This window comes from Oxyura jamaicensis, chromosome 4 (genome assembly GCF_011077185.1).
Source record: "Oxyura jamaicensis isolate SHBP4307 breed ruddy duck chromosome 4, BPBGC_Ojam_1.0, whole genome shotgun sequence".
Taxonomy (NCBI): Eukaryota; Metazoa; Chordata; class Aves; order Anseriformes; family Anatidae; genus Oxyura; species Oxyura jamaicensis.
This window is the reverse complement of record NC_048896.1, coordinates 83,868,518-83,890,272: the sequence shown is the minus strand read 5'-3', so window position 1 is coordinate 83,890,272 and position 21,755 is coordinate 83,868,518. Positions and strand designations below refer to the sequence as shown.

Sequence of the window (21,755 nt, the reverse complement as noted above, 5' to 3'; positions counted from 1 at the left end):
GTAATTTCAATAAATGTGAAGTGAAACAATATCAGGGCTTTGTGCATCTATTTTCAATATTTTATTAAGAGAGGAAATTAGCATCTTTACCTTCACTATGCAGGACAGACACAGAAAGAAGACTTGAGTTTAAGTTTCTCAAATTCAGTCTAGTCCTTTGTTCAATAGGACACGTGGTAACTTCCGTTTGTTGGTATATCTTGGCTATTTATAAAGATCAAAGACAAGGGCCAGTGGGCATGTGACAATTTTTAGGTGGTCACCACAATTTAAGCCTGTAACCCCCAAACAAGTAATTTGTTTTGAAAAGGAATACAACCTTAGCATTAGCTATGCTCACTTACCAGTCTGCGCTGCCCTATTCTAATGGTAAAGTAGCTTAACAGCTTTCATCCCGCTTTTGTTGGGCATCATCTAGTCAAAACAACCATGAATTAGACTCTGCATATGTGTGGATGTGTGGTTAATATAAAGAAGATGCCACGGCTGTAGTTTTGCATGCTTTTTTCTGTTGCATTTTGTTACCCTGTGTAATTATGTTTTCATTGCATTACATTTGATTAATCATTTAATCATTTCATTTGATTAACAGCAAAGCTGTTAATCAAATCTGATTTGAATTAAATCTCTTTTGTTTGACAGATGATGTCACTAATATTGCTCAGAAATCCCTCCTTGCTGATGAAGAAGAGGATGTGCCAATAGAAGTAGGACTTGCGGTGTGGAAAATCCCAGTACAAACATACTTCCTGACTTCACTACTGGTGCTGCTCACCGTTAACTTCTTTAATGTAAAATCTGACACAACTGCCTCGGGACCTGAGGACAAGAGAAAGGTACTGTGCATTGCCACCATGTTGATTGTTCAGAAGAAGATTAAAGCTAAAAAATAGTTACATGTTTATCAATTTATTACAGAAAATATCACTTGAAACTTCAAGGGTTATTTTTTTTCTTTGTCCTGAGATAAACTTTCAACCCAACCAGATGTGTAGTCAGTAAAATAAACCAAATCAGTACTAAGTTTCTATCTGCTTTAATGTGGTTCCCTTTACATGGAGCCTTCCTGTGTTCAGTGAACACATTTCTTGATATCAACATTTTCATACTCGTGATATTTTTCATTAATTGTGTGTGTTTTTTTCCCCTCATAAAATCTTAAGTCCTCAGTACAGAAATGTTGCCCAATGTCATACATTTGTCATATGCTTTCTAACCTCACCACAGTGTCTGTGTCCTGTATACCTCTCACCATTAATAAAGAAGGTCTTTTGCTAGAATCATAGAACTACAGAATATCTTGAATTGGAAGGGACCCACAAGTATCATTGAGTCCAGCTCCTGGCTACAGACAGGACCATGCAAAAATCAAACCATAGGTCTGAGAGGCGTTGTCCAAATGCTTCTGACTAGTTTGGTCCCTATTGATGCTAAGCTTCTTTGACAGACTTTCCAAACCTTCTGTTGACTTTTGTGTATTTATTGTGTGCACAAGTCTGGGCATTCAGAAAGCAGCTTTATATGCTGTGTGTGAAAAGTCAATGGTTTGGTTGCCTCGAGAGACCATCTACTTACATGGGGAAAAATACCAGTTTCCGTCTATTGGAGAACTATGGCAAGGATAAGAGTTTAACACAGTACCTAACTCTTGGCTTTTACATGTTGTAGTATTCCTACAATGGAACTGCAGTGATAATGCAGTTACTAGATTTAGAAATAGTAAGAGGACTGGAAAACCCCTACTCTGTAACTTTTCTTACTGCAGCAAAATGCCATTGGATCCTAGAAATGAAATACTTCTAGAAAGACACTGAATACCATCAAGGTTTGTCAAAAAACTATATTGCAGAAAAATGAAGAAAGTAGCAGAAAACTAGAAAATATCATTTCCTGGTGGATATTTTGCAGTTTGCATATTGAAATTGTTGCCTCTTTTTTGCTCACAAACCCTGCAATTATATTAAATATAGTGGGTAGTGAAAAACACCTTCCTCTTCTGATATAAGGATATATTATGACCCTAAGCAAGGAGAGAAATGACAGCTGTACAGCGTGCATAATCATTACTGAAAACATCCTGAAGATGGAAAGGGTAAAGTTTTTGTTTTCTTTTTAAACAAACAAACAAACAAACAAAAGAAAAAGAAAAACAAACAAAACAAAACAAAAACATATGATAAATGTCCTAGGACCTCTCTGGGTAGTATTTGATTGTCTTCTGTGACACCCAAGTACAGCTAATAGTTCATTAGTATTTTCTATATTAATGCTTGAGAGAAAATAGCATAGTCATTATCAAAAAGTATATAAAGAGTGAAACAATGTCTAAAATAATTTTGTGTTCATTAATTACATTTTAGTATAGAGAAGAATTATTATAACTAAGTGTGTTTTGAGGGCAACAGACACACTAATTTGATCCTAAATTCTTTCTTCTGTAATTGGGTAGGCACTTCAACATTTACTTCTGACCTTCTCTTTATGGTAACCTGCAGGAGGAACTTCAGTGACAGATGCATCTAAAAAACGTTTTCATATCTATTTAATAATAATATAAAGTAGGTGATAATGCTTTTGAAAAGAGTAAAAATGCTGATTATTTTGCCTTGACTTTCTGCTACGATGGATGCATTTTGATTTTAAATCTAAAAGGAGTGCTATTTAAAGATTTTTATTCTGTTGTCCTTGAGTTCCATCCTGTTCCTGTTCATCTAAACACATGAACATACATTAACAAATTGATTTAGACTGAATATTTTATTTAGCTGACTCAGCATAACGAAAATGAAATGTTCAAGATACGAGAGTCTTCAACAACTAATGTATTTCTGAAACTTATTTTGTCACATGCAAATTATATATAAGGAGTCCTCATTACCTGGCCTCATATACTTTACATCATTACCTCATATAATACTTTATGAAAAAGTGAGCACAGGAATTTCTGTATTGCTTATGCAGATCTGCCCAATGCTACAGAAATAAAAATCTGGTCCCTGTTTATTTGATTAGTCATATTTCTTGTACATAAATGTCATATTTATTTGGTTAGACTGTTCCTGATATTTCCAAACGATCTCCTCAGAATGGCTGTGTAAACACAAACATATTTGTGCAGGAACAGAACTGATTTGAATAGGGACTGTTACATCATGCAGCTATGTGTGGGCACTTTGCTTTAAAGACTGTCTGGCTTTTTCTGTGAAAATTTAGGATTGCTGCAATGTAGTGGGTGTGGGGCCAGGCACATTTGTGTTTTTTAAATGTCTCTTTCTTTGTTTTGCTGACTGATTACAATTTTAGTAGATTTTACAGTCTTTTCTTTTTTCTTCTTCTTTCCTTCTCTCTCTCTTTAAACTAATGCAATTTAAATCTACATAAACTTTGGTATTACTCATATATTTCCTTCTATTTTATTTTATTTTATTTTTTCTTAACAGCCTTTGAACAACTTATCTGTGCTGACTAATTATCTGCACAAATATTGTTTATGTTCCCTACGATGTGACTACAGATCTATTACTCTTCAAACACAACAAAGAATTACTATAACATGCTTATGTCTGGATAGTTTCTCTTGCAAATATTCAGCTTTACTAAAAAGGTACTACATTTAGACAGCTGATAGCTCTAAAGCTGCTGGCAGAATTCCCACATGCATTTTACAGTTAGATAAGTACATGGCTGGTAATGGCCTCGTTAAGATAAGATAGCTTAGTTATGTAAAAGGACTTCTCTGTTTTGAATGTTTGCAAGAGGTGTTAAAAAGACCTTTCCCATATCACAAAAAGGTCTTTCATATATTTAAGACTTGATGTTGGATATTAAGCCAAATAGACCTTCAGTCTGTTATGAAGCTACTTGTCTATTCATAAATGGGTATGACTGGAAAAAGGAAGGTATGAATGAACCATGAGAAACCTTTAGCCTACATGGTATATACTCAATAAATAGTATGAGAACAAGAATTTGAGAGTTTTGACATCTCCTTATGATGCCATCATTGTAATAACGTACTTCTCTTGATAAATAGGATCTCTCTTCCTTGTGGTTCTCTTTCTAGCTCTTTAAGTGTTTTGTTGTGGGGTTTTGTGTTTCTTTTTCAGCTCTACTATTCCATTGATTTGTTGAAAACATCAATAACTCTGACCTGCGCATTATAAATATTGAATAACCTTGATGATATGGTCTAATTCTGGCAATATAGGTTAAAAAAGAAAAGCACGCTTTATGCATAGCAATGTTATAAATGTTGATTTTCAGGAGAAGAGTTGTGTAGGACACAAATTATCTTACCGCTTAAAACATCCTTTCTGAAGGAAACCTATCCTGTGTGCATACACACATACTATAAACATACACATTTATGTTTAATATATTATGTTAATATTGTATTACAAGTAAACTTAAGCAACAACATATTTTAAAATGTACCTTATGTGTTTCCATATTATAATCAGCTTGGACAATAACAATCAATTTCAGGTTGTTGCTCGGTATCTCAATATTGCATTTCTTCAGTACTGCAGGGTGGTGTTTGTATTATATTGATAATAATATTGGATTATTATTTTTTTAATTAATTGAGAGTTTTCTTTTCCTTTTCCACCTTGTGTTCCTTATCTTTCATATTAAATTTAGAGTTAGTGTGCTTGAAAAATGCTGCATACAAAAACACTCCCATTTCACAGCTGAGTTCATTTTTTATTTAGTGGGAACTGTCAAAAACCAAACTTCAAGACAGACTGGAAAGTCTACCTTAAATTTATTTGAAAAAAGGACTTCAGATGTTAACTTATTTAGTAGAATTACATTTATTAACATTTCCTATTTAGAATTGTACTAGTAGATCTTTTGTATTTTGGTTATAGCAGGGAATAGAGATGAGGAAGGGAAAATATGGGGAAAAATAAAATATGTATGAGTACAGAAACTGAATGAATAAAGCAGAACATGAACCTACCGATGCTAGCTAGAAAACACAAACCATCATAATGAAGAAAAAAGCCTTTTCCAGAGAATTCACTCTTTTGGGTCAGAATGAAGCTGAATAGCATAAATATACTTCCTAATTGCAAAATTGACAAACAGAATACAGATTGGTGTTGAAAAGTAGCTTGCTCGTCAAAGATTTTAATTTGAAGATACAGTATGAGGATAGGTGACTAGATGGCATCACTTTCAGAAATTCACTTAAATTCCATTTTATCCACTTTTTAAAAAAGTCATTTGATCTTGGAAAAATAGTCTGCTGTGAAGTCTGAAACTTATTTCACTGATTTAATCTCTGTGATCCTCTTTACCTGAATTATTTTTAGATGTTGAGCTATGATGTTGAGAAGTTATGACCAAAACTGACAAACAGGTGTGCTAAACATTTGTTGTCTAGAACCATTATCATATTATTGTAAACAGAAGTTCTGTGTGTTACTGTAGGTTTCTCAGATGCTTATTACCACAGTACCCTTCCCTGTCTTTCCCTTGTCCTGAGGACAGTAGTGGTTCATCCTCCAGGAAGAACCCTCTTACAGTTTAGGAGAGGGGAAAAATAGAAACTGACCACCAGAGTCTGTTAAAGAGTGTGGCAGAATAGTATGTAGACAGAATGATGGGTTTAGGTGTGCTCTGAAGTCAGGACCATTGGGGATCCAAATCTGTATTTCATCTTTAAGATGAACAAAGTGTTGAGGGGTGGGAGGAATCAGACTTAATTAAATAATTTGGATGGGAGAAAAACTTAAATTTGATCTCCTGACAAAGAGAAGAACAATACCAGTTTGAAAAGTAAATGAACAAGCATGTTGCATGTGGGTTCGCAATGAGTAACTTCCAACCAGAGGAGAACGTGGTGATGGTGGTAGCATTTGCTTTCACTGAAAGGGCTGCTAAAAAGAGTCTTTTCTTGGAGGTTGGAAGGAAGAAGCAGCAGGGCTCAGTTAGTATGTGGATGGATAAGGAGAGGCAAGAAAAAGAAGCAAAAAAGTCTTCTTTGAATGCTAGGGTGACTTCATAGCTGCATGCAATCTGCAGAGGTGGGAAAGAAGTGAGAAAGGTGGTCGTGGTTGGAACGACAGCCAGGGAAGGTCAGAATTCACAGGCTGCCATCAGATTAGTCAGCAATCCCAAACAGTGCTGCACGAGCTTGATAAACATTTTTGCTACAGCACTGCTAGCCTAAGCACTACTTGCTGCAATTAAAACCAAAGTAAAAGTTCAGGGGAAGGAAATAAATTCTGTTTCAGCTATGATAAATCTAGCTGAAAATTAAGAAATGCATAGGGGAAGTTGGTGAGGGAATATACTGAGATGTAAATTACGAGTTTCCAATCTATAGCAGAGATGTTTCTATTGCTTCATTCAGGAGCTTTATCGAAGTGATTTTTTATTGCTTAGTGGTTGTTTCAGACAAGAAAGTGGAAAGGGATTTTTTCTAAAAAATGGTATTTGACTGTCCTTCTAAGACTTACAGTATTGTTTTACCTTTGGGATCAGTTGTGTTTTATTCCATCTGTTCGATTGTGGCAGTTTAATATTTCTGTGCTTATCAGGAAACTGTGAAAAGCTGACTTCTCATTTTTCTCAAGTAAAAGAACTTGTGCTAAACTGCTTGCAAGACTGCAATGGTACCAATTTCCTGTTTAGGTAAAACTTAATATTTTCCTTGACGTTGCATTTAGAGATCCATACATGAATGACTTTTTCAGGTAAGTAGAAATCAGTGAAAGAAGGGTAGCAAGAAAAGTGGGTTATATTGCTGGTAGAGGCATGACAGAAGTTTCCAGGTGTGCTGTAAGTTATTACAACCCAAGAAAAAAGAGAAGTTGGGTAGTAGAAGAGAGGTGGAGAGTATTTGGGCATTTCATTTAACTTCCAAAGTTACTCATTATGTAGTTATTTACTGGTGAAGACCTGCATATCAAAGAAAACATCCACTAATTTCCTGTCCTTAATCCCTTATAAAGTTTGGGAAGTGTTAGTGAAAATCTTTGATGTGATGCTTCCATGTTTTTACTATTTAGCAAAAATATAAATGTGTGTGCAGCATAGCCATTTGAGTTGATATTCCCTAGAGGGAAAGACCATGGTTAGAATTCCGAGCTTCCAGTTTTCACATTGTTCATTAACAGGCAGTGTTTCATCATTTTCTTGTTCCTGTGCAAAAGAAGCCTTGATCTGTGTGCAACTCAGCTTTTCATTTCACTCTTTTTTTTTTTTTTTTTTTTTTTTTTTTTTTTTTCTTTTTTCCTTTCTCTTCTTGTTCTGATATGCACTTCTCTTCCTTTCCCTTCTCCTCTTTTTGAGGACTGGTGGTTGTGAGGAAAAGAGCTGGGACAGACTCGACAGGGTGCTGGGGAGCTAATAGACAAACAGCAGATAGGATTCTTATTTGGGCTAGGGGTAAGGAGTGGGCTCTATTAGATTAGAGGCTCTGTTCTGGAATGCTGTTCCCAAGAGTATATGCACCTCTGCTTTTTTTCTTTCCTGCTTTGGAAACTGTTACAGTTTTGCTGTTTAAGAGGTGAAAAATTGCATTATTACTGCCTTAGTTGTGCTGACGAGAACCTTAAAGCAATATCTTATTCAGAGATTCCACTTGGGGAGATGATGAGTGATGTGGCAATACCTATTTCTGTATTTCTCCACGAAGCCTTCATTAAGGCTACTTGTGCCTACAAAGTCACTGTCGGTGCCCTAACTTTTCAGGCTTGCTTCTTCCTGCCACTTCTTTTCAAAAATGGGGTTGGGAGAGTGACGAAACTGAATTCTATGAATATAATTTTACACAAGTGGACAAAAAGTCTCCTATTTATGTGATAATGAAACTTGAATACAATTTTTATCCATAGTCAAAGATGATTTACAGAAGCATTTAGACCATGGAAAGAAAGAGGTTGTGTTTATAAGGAATTCAGATGCATAAATGTATTTCCTTCAACCATACAGCCTTGTGGGAAGCCATGGGTAACATATCTAGGCCTTCACTTTAAGTTAAATGGTTAGCTTTCTGAAACAAAATACAGAAATAAAATATTTATTTCATGGTAATGGAAAAATATTATATAGGCACGAATAGGAAAAAAACACATAGGGAAAATGTTATATAAGGAAAAATGTTTTTCTGAGCGTGAACAATAAATCACTTTTTAATTCCCCTAAATAAAACAAAATAGCCTGACTGACAGCATTCAGCAGTATATGATACACTGGTAGCAATGCTGTGCCAACAAAACTTGAAGTTGGATGCCCAAATTTCTTACTGGAAAAGTTAAAATTTGCATGCATTGATTACATTCTGAACTCGAAAATACCTTGGGACCTTAGTACAGTCTAAGCATGGGTAGCAGTCAGTCTCATTTTGTAGTAGCTGGTCACAGAGTAATTCTGGGGTTTTGTTTTGCATGTTACTTTTTAAGCTAATGTATGACTGACTTGTCAATTTATTTTTTGTTTGTTTGTTTATTAGCATTGTGAGGGATGCTAGCCTTAACGTTATGATTTTGACATGCATATCTGAATAAAAGTATTTTCTGCAAGTGCTCCTGGACAGCACACTCAACTCTGAGCGTTGCCAGAGGGCACCTTTGTACTTCTGTTGAGCAACTTGCCAGCGACTATTCCAACTAGCCTGGCATGCTTTGAATCAAAATTGCTGGCAGTTGCCAGAAGGATATTTCATTGGTAGGCTTCTCACGGTGGTGAATTTTCCAGTTTGTGGATGTCGGAAGACAGTTACGCAACAAAAGTCTTTAGTTCACAAAGATTCTCTGCTGTGCTTTCCTTGTGCTTTGTCATGATTGTCTCTCTCTGTTATCTGAGTAAGAAGTGGAAGTTTGTCTTCAGGCTCTTAGTGCATTACCATCTAGCTGTGCATTTTACTGGCTGTAGTTTTAAGTTGTTGCTCCCTTATGGAACCGAGGGAAAACAGGAAAGAAGCTAACATCTGACTGAAATATCCATTTTTAGTATTTTAGCCTAGGTGATGCTGTTCCATCAACTTGTACTGCAGAACCAGAGTGACTTAAACTCTGTTCACTCCAATGAACAGTCATTCAATTATCAATAATTGAAATGTCAGTGTTAGCTGGCTGACTATCAGAGCACTGTTTTAAGAATAAATTGAAGTGAGTCACCTCGTTTTGTCACCACTGGTGGGCACATGTGTGAAGAAATACACTCACTGCTTCCCTCAGCCAGGAAGGATATTCAGTGAATTGGCCAGCAAGGTATCTGATCACACAGGATCTAGCATCTCTGAATTCTTCTTATCAGAATAAGGTGTTATCTCTCAGTACAGTATATGGGAACAGGGTATTATGTACCTGCAGAACAGTATCTAAAGTACTAATGTGAGAGTTATCTAAGCCACTCACTAGAAAACATTAATGAGATGGATGCAGTCTTGCTTCACTAGAGTTTTAAATGCCCTAGTCTATACTGCAGTGGTTAGATTATGCTCTGCGTGGAAGGATTATGCAAATTCTTTATTGAGAAGAAACAATTGAATATATAAAGATTTTACATTACATATTAGATGCCTATAGAAATAAAGAGAGCATTGGAGGACTGATTTTGGATACTATTTTTTGTCTAGTCCAATATGGGACACTCAAGTAATCTTATGAATCTGTATCCAAAATACTTTGTCTTGTTTCTGAACTCATTTGATCAAGGAAATACTCATTTTTTAAGAGCACATCTGTTAAGAATTCCTGAATAGATCCTTTGAGGGAATTGCAGCTTTGTGATATGCTAAATTTGATGGTTCCTGCCAACTAACAATTATTGCAAACTCTTGGTAGTTTCTCATAATCCCCATTTCTCATAATCCCTATTCACTGCATCGTATTTTAATATTGTCCCCAGAATATGAAGTATGCAAGTGTAATATCCATTTTTCTGAGATCAAGTTATTTGTTCATGGTCATACAAGGAATCTGTGGCAGAACCATAGGTGAAACCAAAATCTGTCAAGCCTTAGTCCAGTCTGTTTCCCATAAAATAAAAAACATTACCATTATAACTCAATTAGATTTGGAATTAGATTTGAAGGTGGGGTGTCCTACTTCAGCATCATAGTTTGGTAGAAGTCTTGATAATAACTGTCAATTGTCTCCTTACACTTGACTGAGGTGTATCAGTGGCCAGATTTACAAAAAATAATATTAGATTTACGAAATAAGCATTCAACATCTTGTAAAGTGTTAGACTACCCCAGTTTTTCTCCTCCTAAGGTTCAATTTTTCTCTTTTAAGTAATTTGATTGAGAATCTGAGCCTCTCTCCCACAGTCTATTTTGTGCATTTCCTGCACATCTGTCAATATTTCATTTTTTACCGGTTTCAGGTTTTAACTACTCCAAACCTCTACAGTGGTAATAATAATGATGATAATAATGAAAAAACACACCAAGGAAGAAAAAAAAAGTCATCTACCACCACCAACAAAGGAACCTTCCTGTAAAATTCAGATAAATAACTAAGCAAAAGTAGTCCAGTATAATCCAAAGGCCTAGGTTTGACAGGATGATTAAGTTGCAGGTTGTCAGTGAGAATGAGGATGCTGCCGTCCGTCTCTGTATTTGCCATTTCTCTAGCCCTAATTGGGAAGCGCTACAATTTGATCTTTCTTCCTATTCCTGTTTCTTTGCTCTTAAATGCTGTGCTTCAAAGGAAGAGCTGCTTGTCAGTGTGACCAGGCGTCTCTCTGAATCACAGCCCGGGTACAAGCAGAGGGGTGGGAGGCTGGTCATAGGTTGCACTGGACAGCAGGCATCTCGTCAGGTCTCCTGCATGTGCTCAAGGGAAAGGAACTGGCACAAGGCTCAGAGGAACAGCACTGCCTTGAGCTGCCGGCCTCACGCTGCAGTTACCCCAGCACCTTAAAGGGCTCAGGCTCTGTAGGAGAGCTGACTTTGGAAGGTTGTGGAGGGAGGGCCTGGTTTTATTATTTTTAGATGCGCTTGAACATCGCATTGTGGTGCTTCCATCTTCGATTTTGTGTGTCCCAGGATTGCTGTTTCGAACAGTTTGTCTTTTAATACATTTAGCAGTGTCATTATAGGGATTAATCAACAAATTGGTGTTACAGGTGAGTAAATATTAGCAGAGGCCAATCTAACATTCATTGAAACCAATTAATATTTTTTGTTTACCTCAGAGGCCCGGGGTCAAGTTTGTAGCATTTTGAGAAGAGATTCAGGCCAAGGTTTTGGTAACTTCTGGACTGTTATAGTGCTATGTAGTGCAGAAAGAGAGCTGCAGAGTGCATCTACACAGGGTCTTGAGGCCAGCAGAGCCAGAGGAGGAACAGCACTGGGGAGGATATAAGCGTGGAGGTTCCCATCCTCTCCTAGGGTGGCTGTGATGGAGCCAGCATTTTCCACTACTTTTCTACAAGAGGATCCTATGCTATTATGTTGTAAGGCGGCTATATTGCTCAGTGAGCACCACAATGTCTCTGAACAAGCTGTGTTGCTGTGCAAACACATTTGCAGTGTGTACAGGCCTCTTATTTATTTATTTTTCCATCCCATTAAGTAAGTTTTTTTATTATTATTTTTCTTTGTTTATTTCTTGTTCTCTAATGTTCTAGTAGCTTTTATATGAGCAGCTGTAGTGATGAGAGGAAAAGTATAAATTTCAGGATATCAGACAGGGTTCTCATGTCCAAGGTTAGTGTTGTTGCACCCAACATTGCATTTCTATTGCTGCTTTGTGGTGCATTGGCAATGACAGAGTCTGTAGTCACAGTAAATTGCCCATTCTAAGTTCTGTTTCTGAACTGGTCCTTCAGCTGCCCTGCAGAGCAATCTGTAAAATCAGAGACCTCTTGTTCCTTTAAACCCTTTTTCATTGTGTAACTATTCTGTGGTTCTTGTTCTAAATGGCTTGCCAGGACTACTGACAATATTGTCCCTCCCGTAAGTAGCTTCAACACGGTTTTTATTTATTTATTTATTTTTATTTATTTTTTAATTATGTACATAAGTTCAAGTTAATCTTAGTGGCTAAATGCATTTGTGATTCCTTCCCTTCCCCATGCCTTGTCCTATTCAGCTCTAACATTCCTTTTTACTGCATACTTACTTGTGATAATTTATTGCAAATAAGAGGTAGCTTGCTTTTTTTGTTTCTGCCATTTTTTTATTTTATTTTATTTTATTTTATTTTTGGGTTGGCTGCTTATGTTCTTTGACTAGAATGAGGCCATTAGTGTACTGGGTGCTATCCAATGGCCTGCAGTACTACCAATCAAAAATAATTATTCAGTGTTGTATTAGTAGGTACACATATGTTTGAGTCTGTGTAGAGGGTTTAAATGAGTTTGAAATGCTTAGATTTTTTCATGTGTCATGCAATGACTTGGAAGCATATTTTTGTTGCATGTGTTTTAGCAGATGCATACATGACACAGGCAACCAATTAACTGAAGTAAAAATTAATATATTGGTGAAATTCATTCTGAAGCTTGCCAAATTCCAGTTCTGCTAACTGCACAGTAAGGACCTGGAAGGCAGATATTTGTGATAAGTTGTTAAAACACAGCTACTGATCCCTGGGAGCAATGAGAAATTTTCTGAAAGACTGTGGAGGTGAAGAATCTCAGCACATCTCTTTAGCTGAGGTGCCATGGTAAAAAATAACGGTGGTACTTACAATCCTTGACAGAAGAATTAAGTGACTTACAAATACCATGTTCATACACAGGGTATCATCTGTTACAGACCCTCCTAAGCCAGGCATCATGAAAGTTGAACTCATGCTACACTAAAATCTCTATAAAATAAATGTTTCCTCTCTTCAACTATGCTTGACACAATTATGTTAATATGAGTTCTTGTTGCAAAACACCAATTTGAACAGTTTAGTTTTTCTTGGTGATTGCTTTCCATATAGTTTGGTTCTAAAGGTATATATATATACACCTTTTTCAGAGGATAATATATATATTATGATTGATATATATATTATTATTTTCTCTGAAAAGAAGTCATAAGTAGCACTTAAAATTGTTCCACTATGAGGAAACTCAGCATTACCCTAAGTACGATAGGATTTAAAGTAATCCTTGAAAGCTCTACTGTTACAGAAATAGATTTCTTAGGTAGCTGACAAATGGGTATCTAAAATATTACTAGTCTACAATGTACTTAAAAAATCATCCTGATAATTTAGATTTATATTTCTTGGCTTGGAAAAGTATTCTTTTTCATCCTCTAGAGATGCTTTTGCTTTTATCCGTTCAGTCATGTTTTATTACATACAACTGAGAACTGAAGCAGGAAATGTAGGTCATCTGAACCTTGTGGGAAATACGCCTTGGGCATTGACAGCAATGAATGTCCCTTTTCCCATACAGCCATTGGCTGATTATCACATTTTTAAAATTCTAACATAGATGAACTAGCACTTCTGAAGATACCATATTGTACCTGCGTCCACTGAGTTTACTTTTATCAGGTGCAAGGGTAATAAATTTTATTTTAATCTTCTTGAACATTCAGAATTGTGCTGTACTGATGAGGTACTTATGTCTCATGTTCACAAGCATAATAAAGATTTTAGTTAGGCCACAGTAGGGCTTTGTAATATTGTAAAAGAAAGGATGAATTAAAATAAAAAAAATAAAAAAAAGCCAACCTTAATCTGAATGGAGGCAAAATGTCTAGATGAAGAAGCTTCTATTTATTATTATTATTATTATTATTACTAATTTATTTATATATGTATTTTATACTCAGTTACATGAATTACTGTTGGCCTTCTGGGAACTTCTGGAAGGTAACTAAGTATTCTTACAAAAATAATATATTAAAGTGAGCAATTTTAGTCTTTGGAAATGTATTCAAAATATTTTATAAATATATATATATATATATATTCAATGAATATATAAATATTAAATTATTTTACAGAAATGTTTTCCCACAGCTAAAATGTTAGAAACATAGATTTGTTGAAATGGTGAGAATAGCAAAGTTCAGTATTCAGGCATCCTTGAGAGCTTTAAGGGTTGCAGTTCTTTTTGTTTCTTGCAAAGATGTCTGCAAATTAAAAAAACTGAGTTTTCAGAAGAAATTAAAATTGGAAATAGAAGGTTAAAAGCAATATGTAATCATACAGAAAATGAAGATAGTTGTGCAGAATAAAGCTGAGTGAATCTTTCTAAAGTATTTCTTGGGGAGAAGAGAAACCAGACTATGCTATTGGTTGCCATGTTAGACAGAGATGGCAAATATGGGCAATGACAATGCAGAAATAGATGAATTGAGGAATGTATCTGCTGTGTAAGAGCCCTAGCCAGAAGGTGCTTTGTTTTGTTTTTAAAGTAGAATCAACGTGAAAATTTCAGCAGTAAGGTTTATTATATGTAGTAATTGTTGTTGTCCTCTATTTCTCCATTTGTCTTGCTTGTATGTCAGATAAAAAGAAAATGCATGTCAGACCTGAAGGAGAGGACAAGATGTTGTTCTCAAAGTAAAAATATGTGTAGTCAAAGAAGTATTTATGGTTAGGTTAACTGATGTCCTTGATAATATGAACTTGAATGTTTAATACTATGTGTCTGTATACACATTTGCAGATCTCTATTTATGTCTTAGTCCTAGATGTCTCCTTTTTAAAAGTTATGTTGCTAAAGGCTGACAGTTTAATCTCTTATGCATTTCTTCAGAAAACTGCTTGCCTGGATGTGTCTATCTTTTTTTATTTTTATTTTTTAATTTTCAATTATTTTTTGGTGGAGATGTGTGAGACAGAGCAAGATTTTTTTTTCTTCCTAAAATTCAGTAAAACTCTTTCATTTACTACAGGTTTTAGCACTGTTGGTTTTTGTGTTGCATTTGAAAGATGAAATCTTTCTCTGAATGAAAACTCCTAGTCTAAAATGAAACTGTACTCCAACCCCACAATCTTCTTTCACACAAGACTAAAAAGCAACTGATTCCATGTGGTATGCAGGGAGATAGCTTTTTAAATGACAAAATATTTTCTCCTCCCCCAAGCATTTTTTTTTCTGTCTGTGCTTTTGCTTGATGCTTCAGCTGAGATGACTCATTAACAAGTTCACCTTCCAGAAATCTTTTTCAATCTGAATAACATTGTTCTATTTTGAATCAAGGCTAGAATGCTGAGTTTGGGATGACAATTATAACAGAAATATTCACAAAAAAGTTTAATAGCTATCTCTTGAGATTTCAATTTTAAGTATTGAAGAATACTTCAAAGAGTAGTGCTGAACTTTAGTTTTAAAAGCTAACATTAGTGCTAAATGTAGTTTGAACAGCTGTAAATAATACTTAATATATTTAGACCCCCAAATTTGCAAAGGTTGACAAGAGGATTATTCTGGTATACTGTCATAGAACCTGGTTTGTTAAAGGGTTTGAGTGATGGTGAATTGTGATAGAATATGAACTTTGAAGTCCTTGAGAATTATGCACCACCAAAACTTCATTGAGGTGCAGAAGTGTAAGTGTAGATGTTTGCGTTGGATGGTGTAGCACCTTTGTGATATGCTTGGGAGCATGGTACAGTCAGGGGAGCTTACTGTTACTGACCAAGATGTACGTGGTAATTTCAAACGTCTTTTTCTGTTCTCTGGACGTCAGTTTTATCCACATCAAGCAAAGTTTACCTCACATTCTTGTTCTGTCACTTAAATATTCTTTATGTCAAACTGTAACTGAGGTGGGGGCGGAGGGAAGGATCTAATGAGGTTAAAATTCCTGAAGCCAGACCAGCAAGGGACACTTTTGGTTTCCTTAACTAAATTAACGATCTACTGAACTAAGGAATATGTAATCTAGCTGCATTAGGAATTTTGTTTTAATAAGGACTGCAGGAATAATTCCTGGATAGCATCTGAGTATGCCAGATAGCCTTTCAGATAAGGAACTGTTCATTTCTCCTTCCACCATTTTGAATGGTTAATGATTATTAGATACTGGTTTGCACTTGTATGTTATCTTAGATTCTCTTTACAAATTGGCCAAGGAAATAACACTAGAAAGGGGTTTTGAAATCCATTTTTCCGTAAAGTTAAGAATTTTGGATGAAATATATTGATTAACAAGTCCTCAGCATAATAGAAACTACAAAGATTTTTCCTTTATTAAGAACAATACTTCCTCAAGTTTTTTTTTCTAGGCACTGAAGAGTTCTTGTTTCAAGCTACTGTAATAATATTGCTATTTTATTATTCTTGATTTACCAATTACATGTAAAATAACAGTACTACAAGTGTTTGTTTTGTAAGGTAATTTTATATATAAATAAAATTAAATTTTAATTAAATTCCCGATTTTTCATGAATTATATGTTCTAAATGCTCAATATAAGGATTTAAGGAACAGATTAGGTTTTACTGTGTGTGATAAATTGATTATTAAGTTTGGAAGGGAAACTATCTAATATTACAAAGCAGAACAATGGCTTTACTTGCTACATTAGAAAATAATTGGTATAGTTGGTCTTTTATCAACTGTTTTTAACATAATTGAACATTGAAATCATAGAATCATTAAATATTGTCAAAATAGAGAGTTGGCCTCCTGAGTTCTGTTCCTTTATTGCCTGACTTGACCAGTCATTTGACCAAGATATTTAACTCCTCAGTTTTTGTTTACCAGTCTTTAAAAATGAGAATAAAACTTAAGTATTTAGTTGAATCCACCAAATGGAGTGTTGGTGTCCATATGAATTCTTAACCCTTTAAAATGTATGCACTAAAGAATGCACATTATTTTCGTTATAGTACAATCTCTAAAATAACTCTCAGGTAGTTGTAGGTGGAAAATAGTAGTTTATTGTCTGAAAGCAAACTGGTAGCAATTTTCTTGGAAATATAACACTCCATGAATGTAATTCAGTGTTAAGGTAGGAATGTCTCTGCCTTGTCAGTAATTTAATGATGAAAATTATGTGGATTTTTAAAGTGAGTAGGGGATGTGGTTTTGGAAACTAGTTAACATTGACAGCACTTGTTGCTCAGTTTGTTCCAGTGGAGCACCGGGTTCTTAGAGCAGTGCTGGGGTAGGGTTGGGGGGAAAGATTAAGCTTTTATAACTATTCATGAAGCAAACTAACTGTGAGATTTCCTAGTTATTAAAACTAGAGTTCTTTGCTGCTGATATTCTCTTTGAATATAAAGCTGATTTAAATAATGTAATACTTTTTAAGCTTAGTTGCATTCTAGGGAATAAAAATAAACTACCACTTTAATGTTTTTATTAGGTTATTTCAAACTACCAACCCTGAATGTATGCAGTTTATACACACACAAGCACACACATTTATGTTTTTTAAAATGTTTGTCTAGCTTTGTGATACCTTTTCCATATATCCTGATGTTGTGACACTCCTCAATGATTTTGAGTAATGCAGTGTAACTGATACACTTATGTGAGAAGTGGGTACTCCTTACTACAGGAAGTAAACTATTCCTGCTGAAACACCACTAGGCTCAATTAATTTGTGACTGTCTCAGTGCCTCTTGAGAATCCTGAAAGTGGTTCAGGTTGGGTCCTGAATAAGATATGATTTATGTTTATATGCTATATTCATAAAAAAAAATATTGTGTGAGCATAGGATGGGAATTGATATGGTTTTAGATACGATGACGAAATATTATATAACTTATTTTCTCATCTATTGCTTTTTAAGTCTAGTACACTATGCAACATAGTGTATACTACAAGGTATAGTTCAGCGTGCTTTAAAACAGGATGTCAAGTCTGATGCTTGATTCTGCTCAGTGATGTAGTCTAATTCTGTTCCTACTACTTTGTTTCTTCCAGGGCGTGAGATACAGCACCCACAATGGCTGAGACTTGTGTGAAAGACTTTATTGAACACTGCATGACTCTTAAATGCTAAAAGCAGAAGGCACTAGCTGGTAGCTCAGTGTGGAGCAAAAAATTTATTTGAAACTTCAAAAATAATTATGTCAAAGAAAAGTCGTTCCAAGGGAGAGAAGTCCGACATGGATACTGAAGCACTGCAAGCTGCTAATGAGGAGCTACGAACTAAACTAACCAACATCCAGATAGAATTTCAGCAAGAAAAAAGCAAGGTATGTGTATATGTTTTGTGATGTTTATAAAACTTAATATTTACTTTTTATTTATTTTTATATTTACCTTTATGTGTCTCTGTAGCATTTTAAAATATGGCAAGCCAATAAGGTTATTTCTATTTTATAAGTTAATTAATCTCAATTAGTGCATTTAACTTTGCACAATACAGTCCTGGAGATGAATCCACATGGAGATCAATTTATCTGTTTTTGCTTGGTGATATTATATTTCTAAGGGTATCAAGGACTTACCAGTAGAACAAGTATGCACTAAAAATATGTTCACTTTATACAAAATAGCTTTGTTCTGTACTTGCTTCTTTATATCAGTATAAAATTCAGAGCATCTTTGGAACACCTGAAATGTAATATTCCAGTACGTTCAAGTTTCTTTAACAGCCTTATGTGATACTCAGCTTTGAATGGTGTTATTTTTCTTATTTTATTTAATTTTATTATTTCATAAAACAAACAAACCTGTGAATAGAATCTTCAGAATTTATTTCTCAGAGAGGAAAAAATAAACAATAAAACCTTAATTCTTGGCTGAAAGTAATAGGTTCAGTATATATCAGAGAAACTAAATTTATTGGAAAATGGAAATTTCTCGTAACTTAGAATTTTTTCTGCTGCACAGACTAAAGCAAAAGGTCTTAGGATGATACGCTTTACACAACAGAAAATTGAGAATTCTGATGTTATTTTATATTTGCTTTTTTCCTACTGCTGTTTTGATTGCCTTTTAGACTGCAGAGGCAGTCTCATCTGTCAGTCTCATCATTTCTTCCTGTCTCTTATGGGTCACCAGTATTGATAAGTGAACAGAAAATCCAGTTATGTAGGTATTATCTTCCTCATCTAACAACTTCTACTCTTTTTTCACATGATGGTAATAAACTATAGTACAAGAGCAGGGCAAACTCTTTCTGCTTCTTAAAACATGAAATTTACCAGTGGTGGAAACCCTCTAAAATTGAATTTATAAGCTCATATATTATATTGTATCAGTGTCTTTTTTAATTTATTTATTATCTGCTTCTGTCTGGGAAGGGAATTGAAAGTGCGGGTACATTTGGCTAGTCATTTCTTTTGTTTAGTGTTTTTTTTTTTTCTGTATCATTTTATGTAGAAATGCAGAACGGGAATTTTATCTCCTTTTAATTACCTTAGAAAGAGCACAAAAATTATAAAGTTACCTTATACATAGGATAGAAGAATTAATTAATCTTGAGTGTTCACACTGAAGACTACACAAACACTGAAGAGTTTAGTCCTGGTATGCTTCAAAGTTTGATGCTTTAATAGTGTCAAGTTTAACTGATTCAACGAAGACTGAAGGATAGCTTTAAGACACTTTCAAAACACTACCACTCTTCTTCTAAAACTAGTCTGCTTGTTTACTTATATCCATTCTGGCAACAGTTTCTTTAGTTTGTTTACTCATTCATCTTTTTACAGTTTGAGAATTTCACATTTTTGAGTATTGAGGTTGTTATATATACGCATACTGTATACTGAATGTATGCTCCATAGTAAGTTCTGCTGCATGAATGCATTTCTGGGAGGAGGGGGGAAGTGCTATCTTCAACCTCTTCTGCATCTTTGCTGTGATGTTTGTTGTAATCATTTGACTGGAACTGAGGCCATAAAGCTTCTTTCTCAGGATCAGGGCCTGCTATCTGTGTACGTGTTCGCTGTGTAAGATGGTGAAGGCCTGACTGACGAGATGATTAAATTATAGCTACAGAGATTTTACCTCTTTAGACTGCAACTTAAAAATGAGTAACAAAACCAACAGGAATTACAGCTTAATATCAGAGTAGTAAAAACACTGTGCCTAGAAGATTCTAAATAAATTAAATGGCTTTATTGACACGGAGGTAAGAGGGAATGTATTAAAGCTGTGAAAAAGACATTTCTGTGGCCTGTGGGATATAAACTGTATTAGGAAAGGTAAAAAACTCTTGTGGGGCTAATTCATTTAATTTTATTGTCCTAAACTATTTTCTCCCTCTTGTATATGCGTTTATTAATGGATTATCTGAGAAGGAACCTTCTAATTGATGAGAGACATCACAAATGGAAATTAGTTGTGATATATTTCTGTGTGCAAAGTACTGGTGTTGGTTATTTTTGTTGTTGTTTCTTTTTGGGGGGGGGATTTTATCCAAGAGACATCGAAGACTTTGTGAATGTTTTCCCAATTCATTTTATTTCATTTATTGTTGAGCCCGTCCAAGAAATTTCTCCTGTAAAACTGTTCCCCTCCATATTTATACAATGCCTGATCTAAAAGTGACGTGTTTGCAGTTCACTGAATATGTACTACTGTGGATTTTGCTGGTGGTGTTTTGGTCATCTGGCATAAGAGCAGCTGAATTGCACAAAAATTGTAGTTATTTTAATATGAATGGAAACAGGACTCACTCTATCAGAGCATTGAAGTCCTGTGCAGTAAGCACAAGGACATGCAGTGAATAAGCATCACGTTGGTAGCCAGACTCAGGAAAATGTGAATCAGCTCAGTGGTTAAGTGCCTATGCTGAGATCCATGAACATTTAGAAAATAATATTATCAAGTATATATTCCTACTAAGAGGGTTAGCAAACATTAGAAGATAGTCTTCCAACACTTCACTTTTTTTCCTGAAAACAAGGTGTTACAGTATTTGCTGTCACTGCTGTTCCATCTTCACTGAACTATGGTACTGTTTTTAAATATCAGTGTTCTGCATTTGACTGTACATTTTATACAGTTGAGATCACAAAACAGTATTCTGCACACAGAAATATGCTAAGTCTAATTTCCATTTGTGATGTCTCTCATCAATTAGAAGGTTTCTCCTCAGACAAATCATTAATATACACATACACATGAGGGAGAAAATAGTTTAGGAGAATTAAATGAATTAGCCCCACCAGAATATGTTACCTTTCCTAATACAGTTTTTGTCCCACAGGCTACAGAGCTAGAATAAATGAGACATTTCAACCCAGTTTTCTCTGTGCTACCTTGCAATTTCACAGCTTGTTTTTGCAAGTCTTTATGCTTTTCCCCAGATTTCTTAGCTTTTTTTTTTTTTTTTTTTTTTTTTTTCAGCTTTGATGTCAGATACTGAATCTCTGTGTAATAGAGATTTAATGTAAGCTCTGAAAATATTTTCAATATGTGAAATTAAAAAAAAAAAAAAAAACACCAAAAAACAGTGGCATATAATTCTGGAAAAACAGTTGCATTTGCTGGAGATTAAAGAAGTAACCTAGGAAATAGTTATGGTTAGTTCATATAGAAGAATTCATACAGGTGTTGGTTTGAGAATCCAGACAAACTGAACATACATAAAATGAATGTTACTACCATCTTCCATGTACGGAAAAACAAATGAGCAGATAACTTACTGAACTGTAAAGAGCCTCATGAACAACAAGGAGGTAGTAGGGGGTTATAATTAGCAGTTGTCTTGGGGCAGGGAAATTGATGAATTATTGGTAAAACAATGTGTAAAGGTTTTTCCAATTAAAGTCGAAGGGCATTTGAACTCAACTCTGCATTCTTGATGCAAAAAGTAAAATTCTTAATATTTAACAAAACCACTAAAATGAGAAAATCTGGGGCATCTGTCAAACATAGTAAGTAACAAAGTTATTAGGAATAAATGTGACAGTGTTACTTCGATTA

The 21,755-nt window shown here is 34.9% G+C and overlaps 1 protein-coding gene across 4 annotated transcripts in view; it reads left to right on the top strand.

The window, feature by feature from the left end:
- Positions 1-718: 718 nt before the first annotated feature.
- Positions 719-21,755, top strand: part of JAKMIP1 (janus kinase and microtubule interacting protein 1) — a 100,441-nt gene continuing 79,404 nt past the window's right edge. For all 4 annotated transcript variants that reach the window (XM_035326484.1, XM_035326485.1, XM_035326482.1 and 1 more), the window contains exons 1-2: positions 719-836; positions 17,799-18,073. In XM_035326484.1, the coding sequence (XP_035182375.1) occupies positions 17,945-18,073 (129 nt within the window). In that variant the 5' untranslated portion in view covers positions 719-836; positions 17,799-17,944. The remainder of the gene's footprint in view (positions 837-17,798; positions 18,074-21,755) is intronic.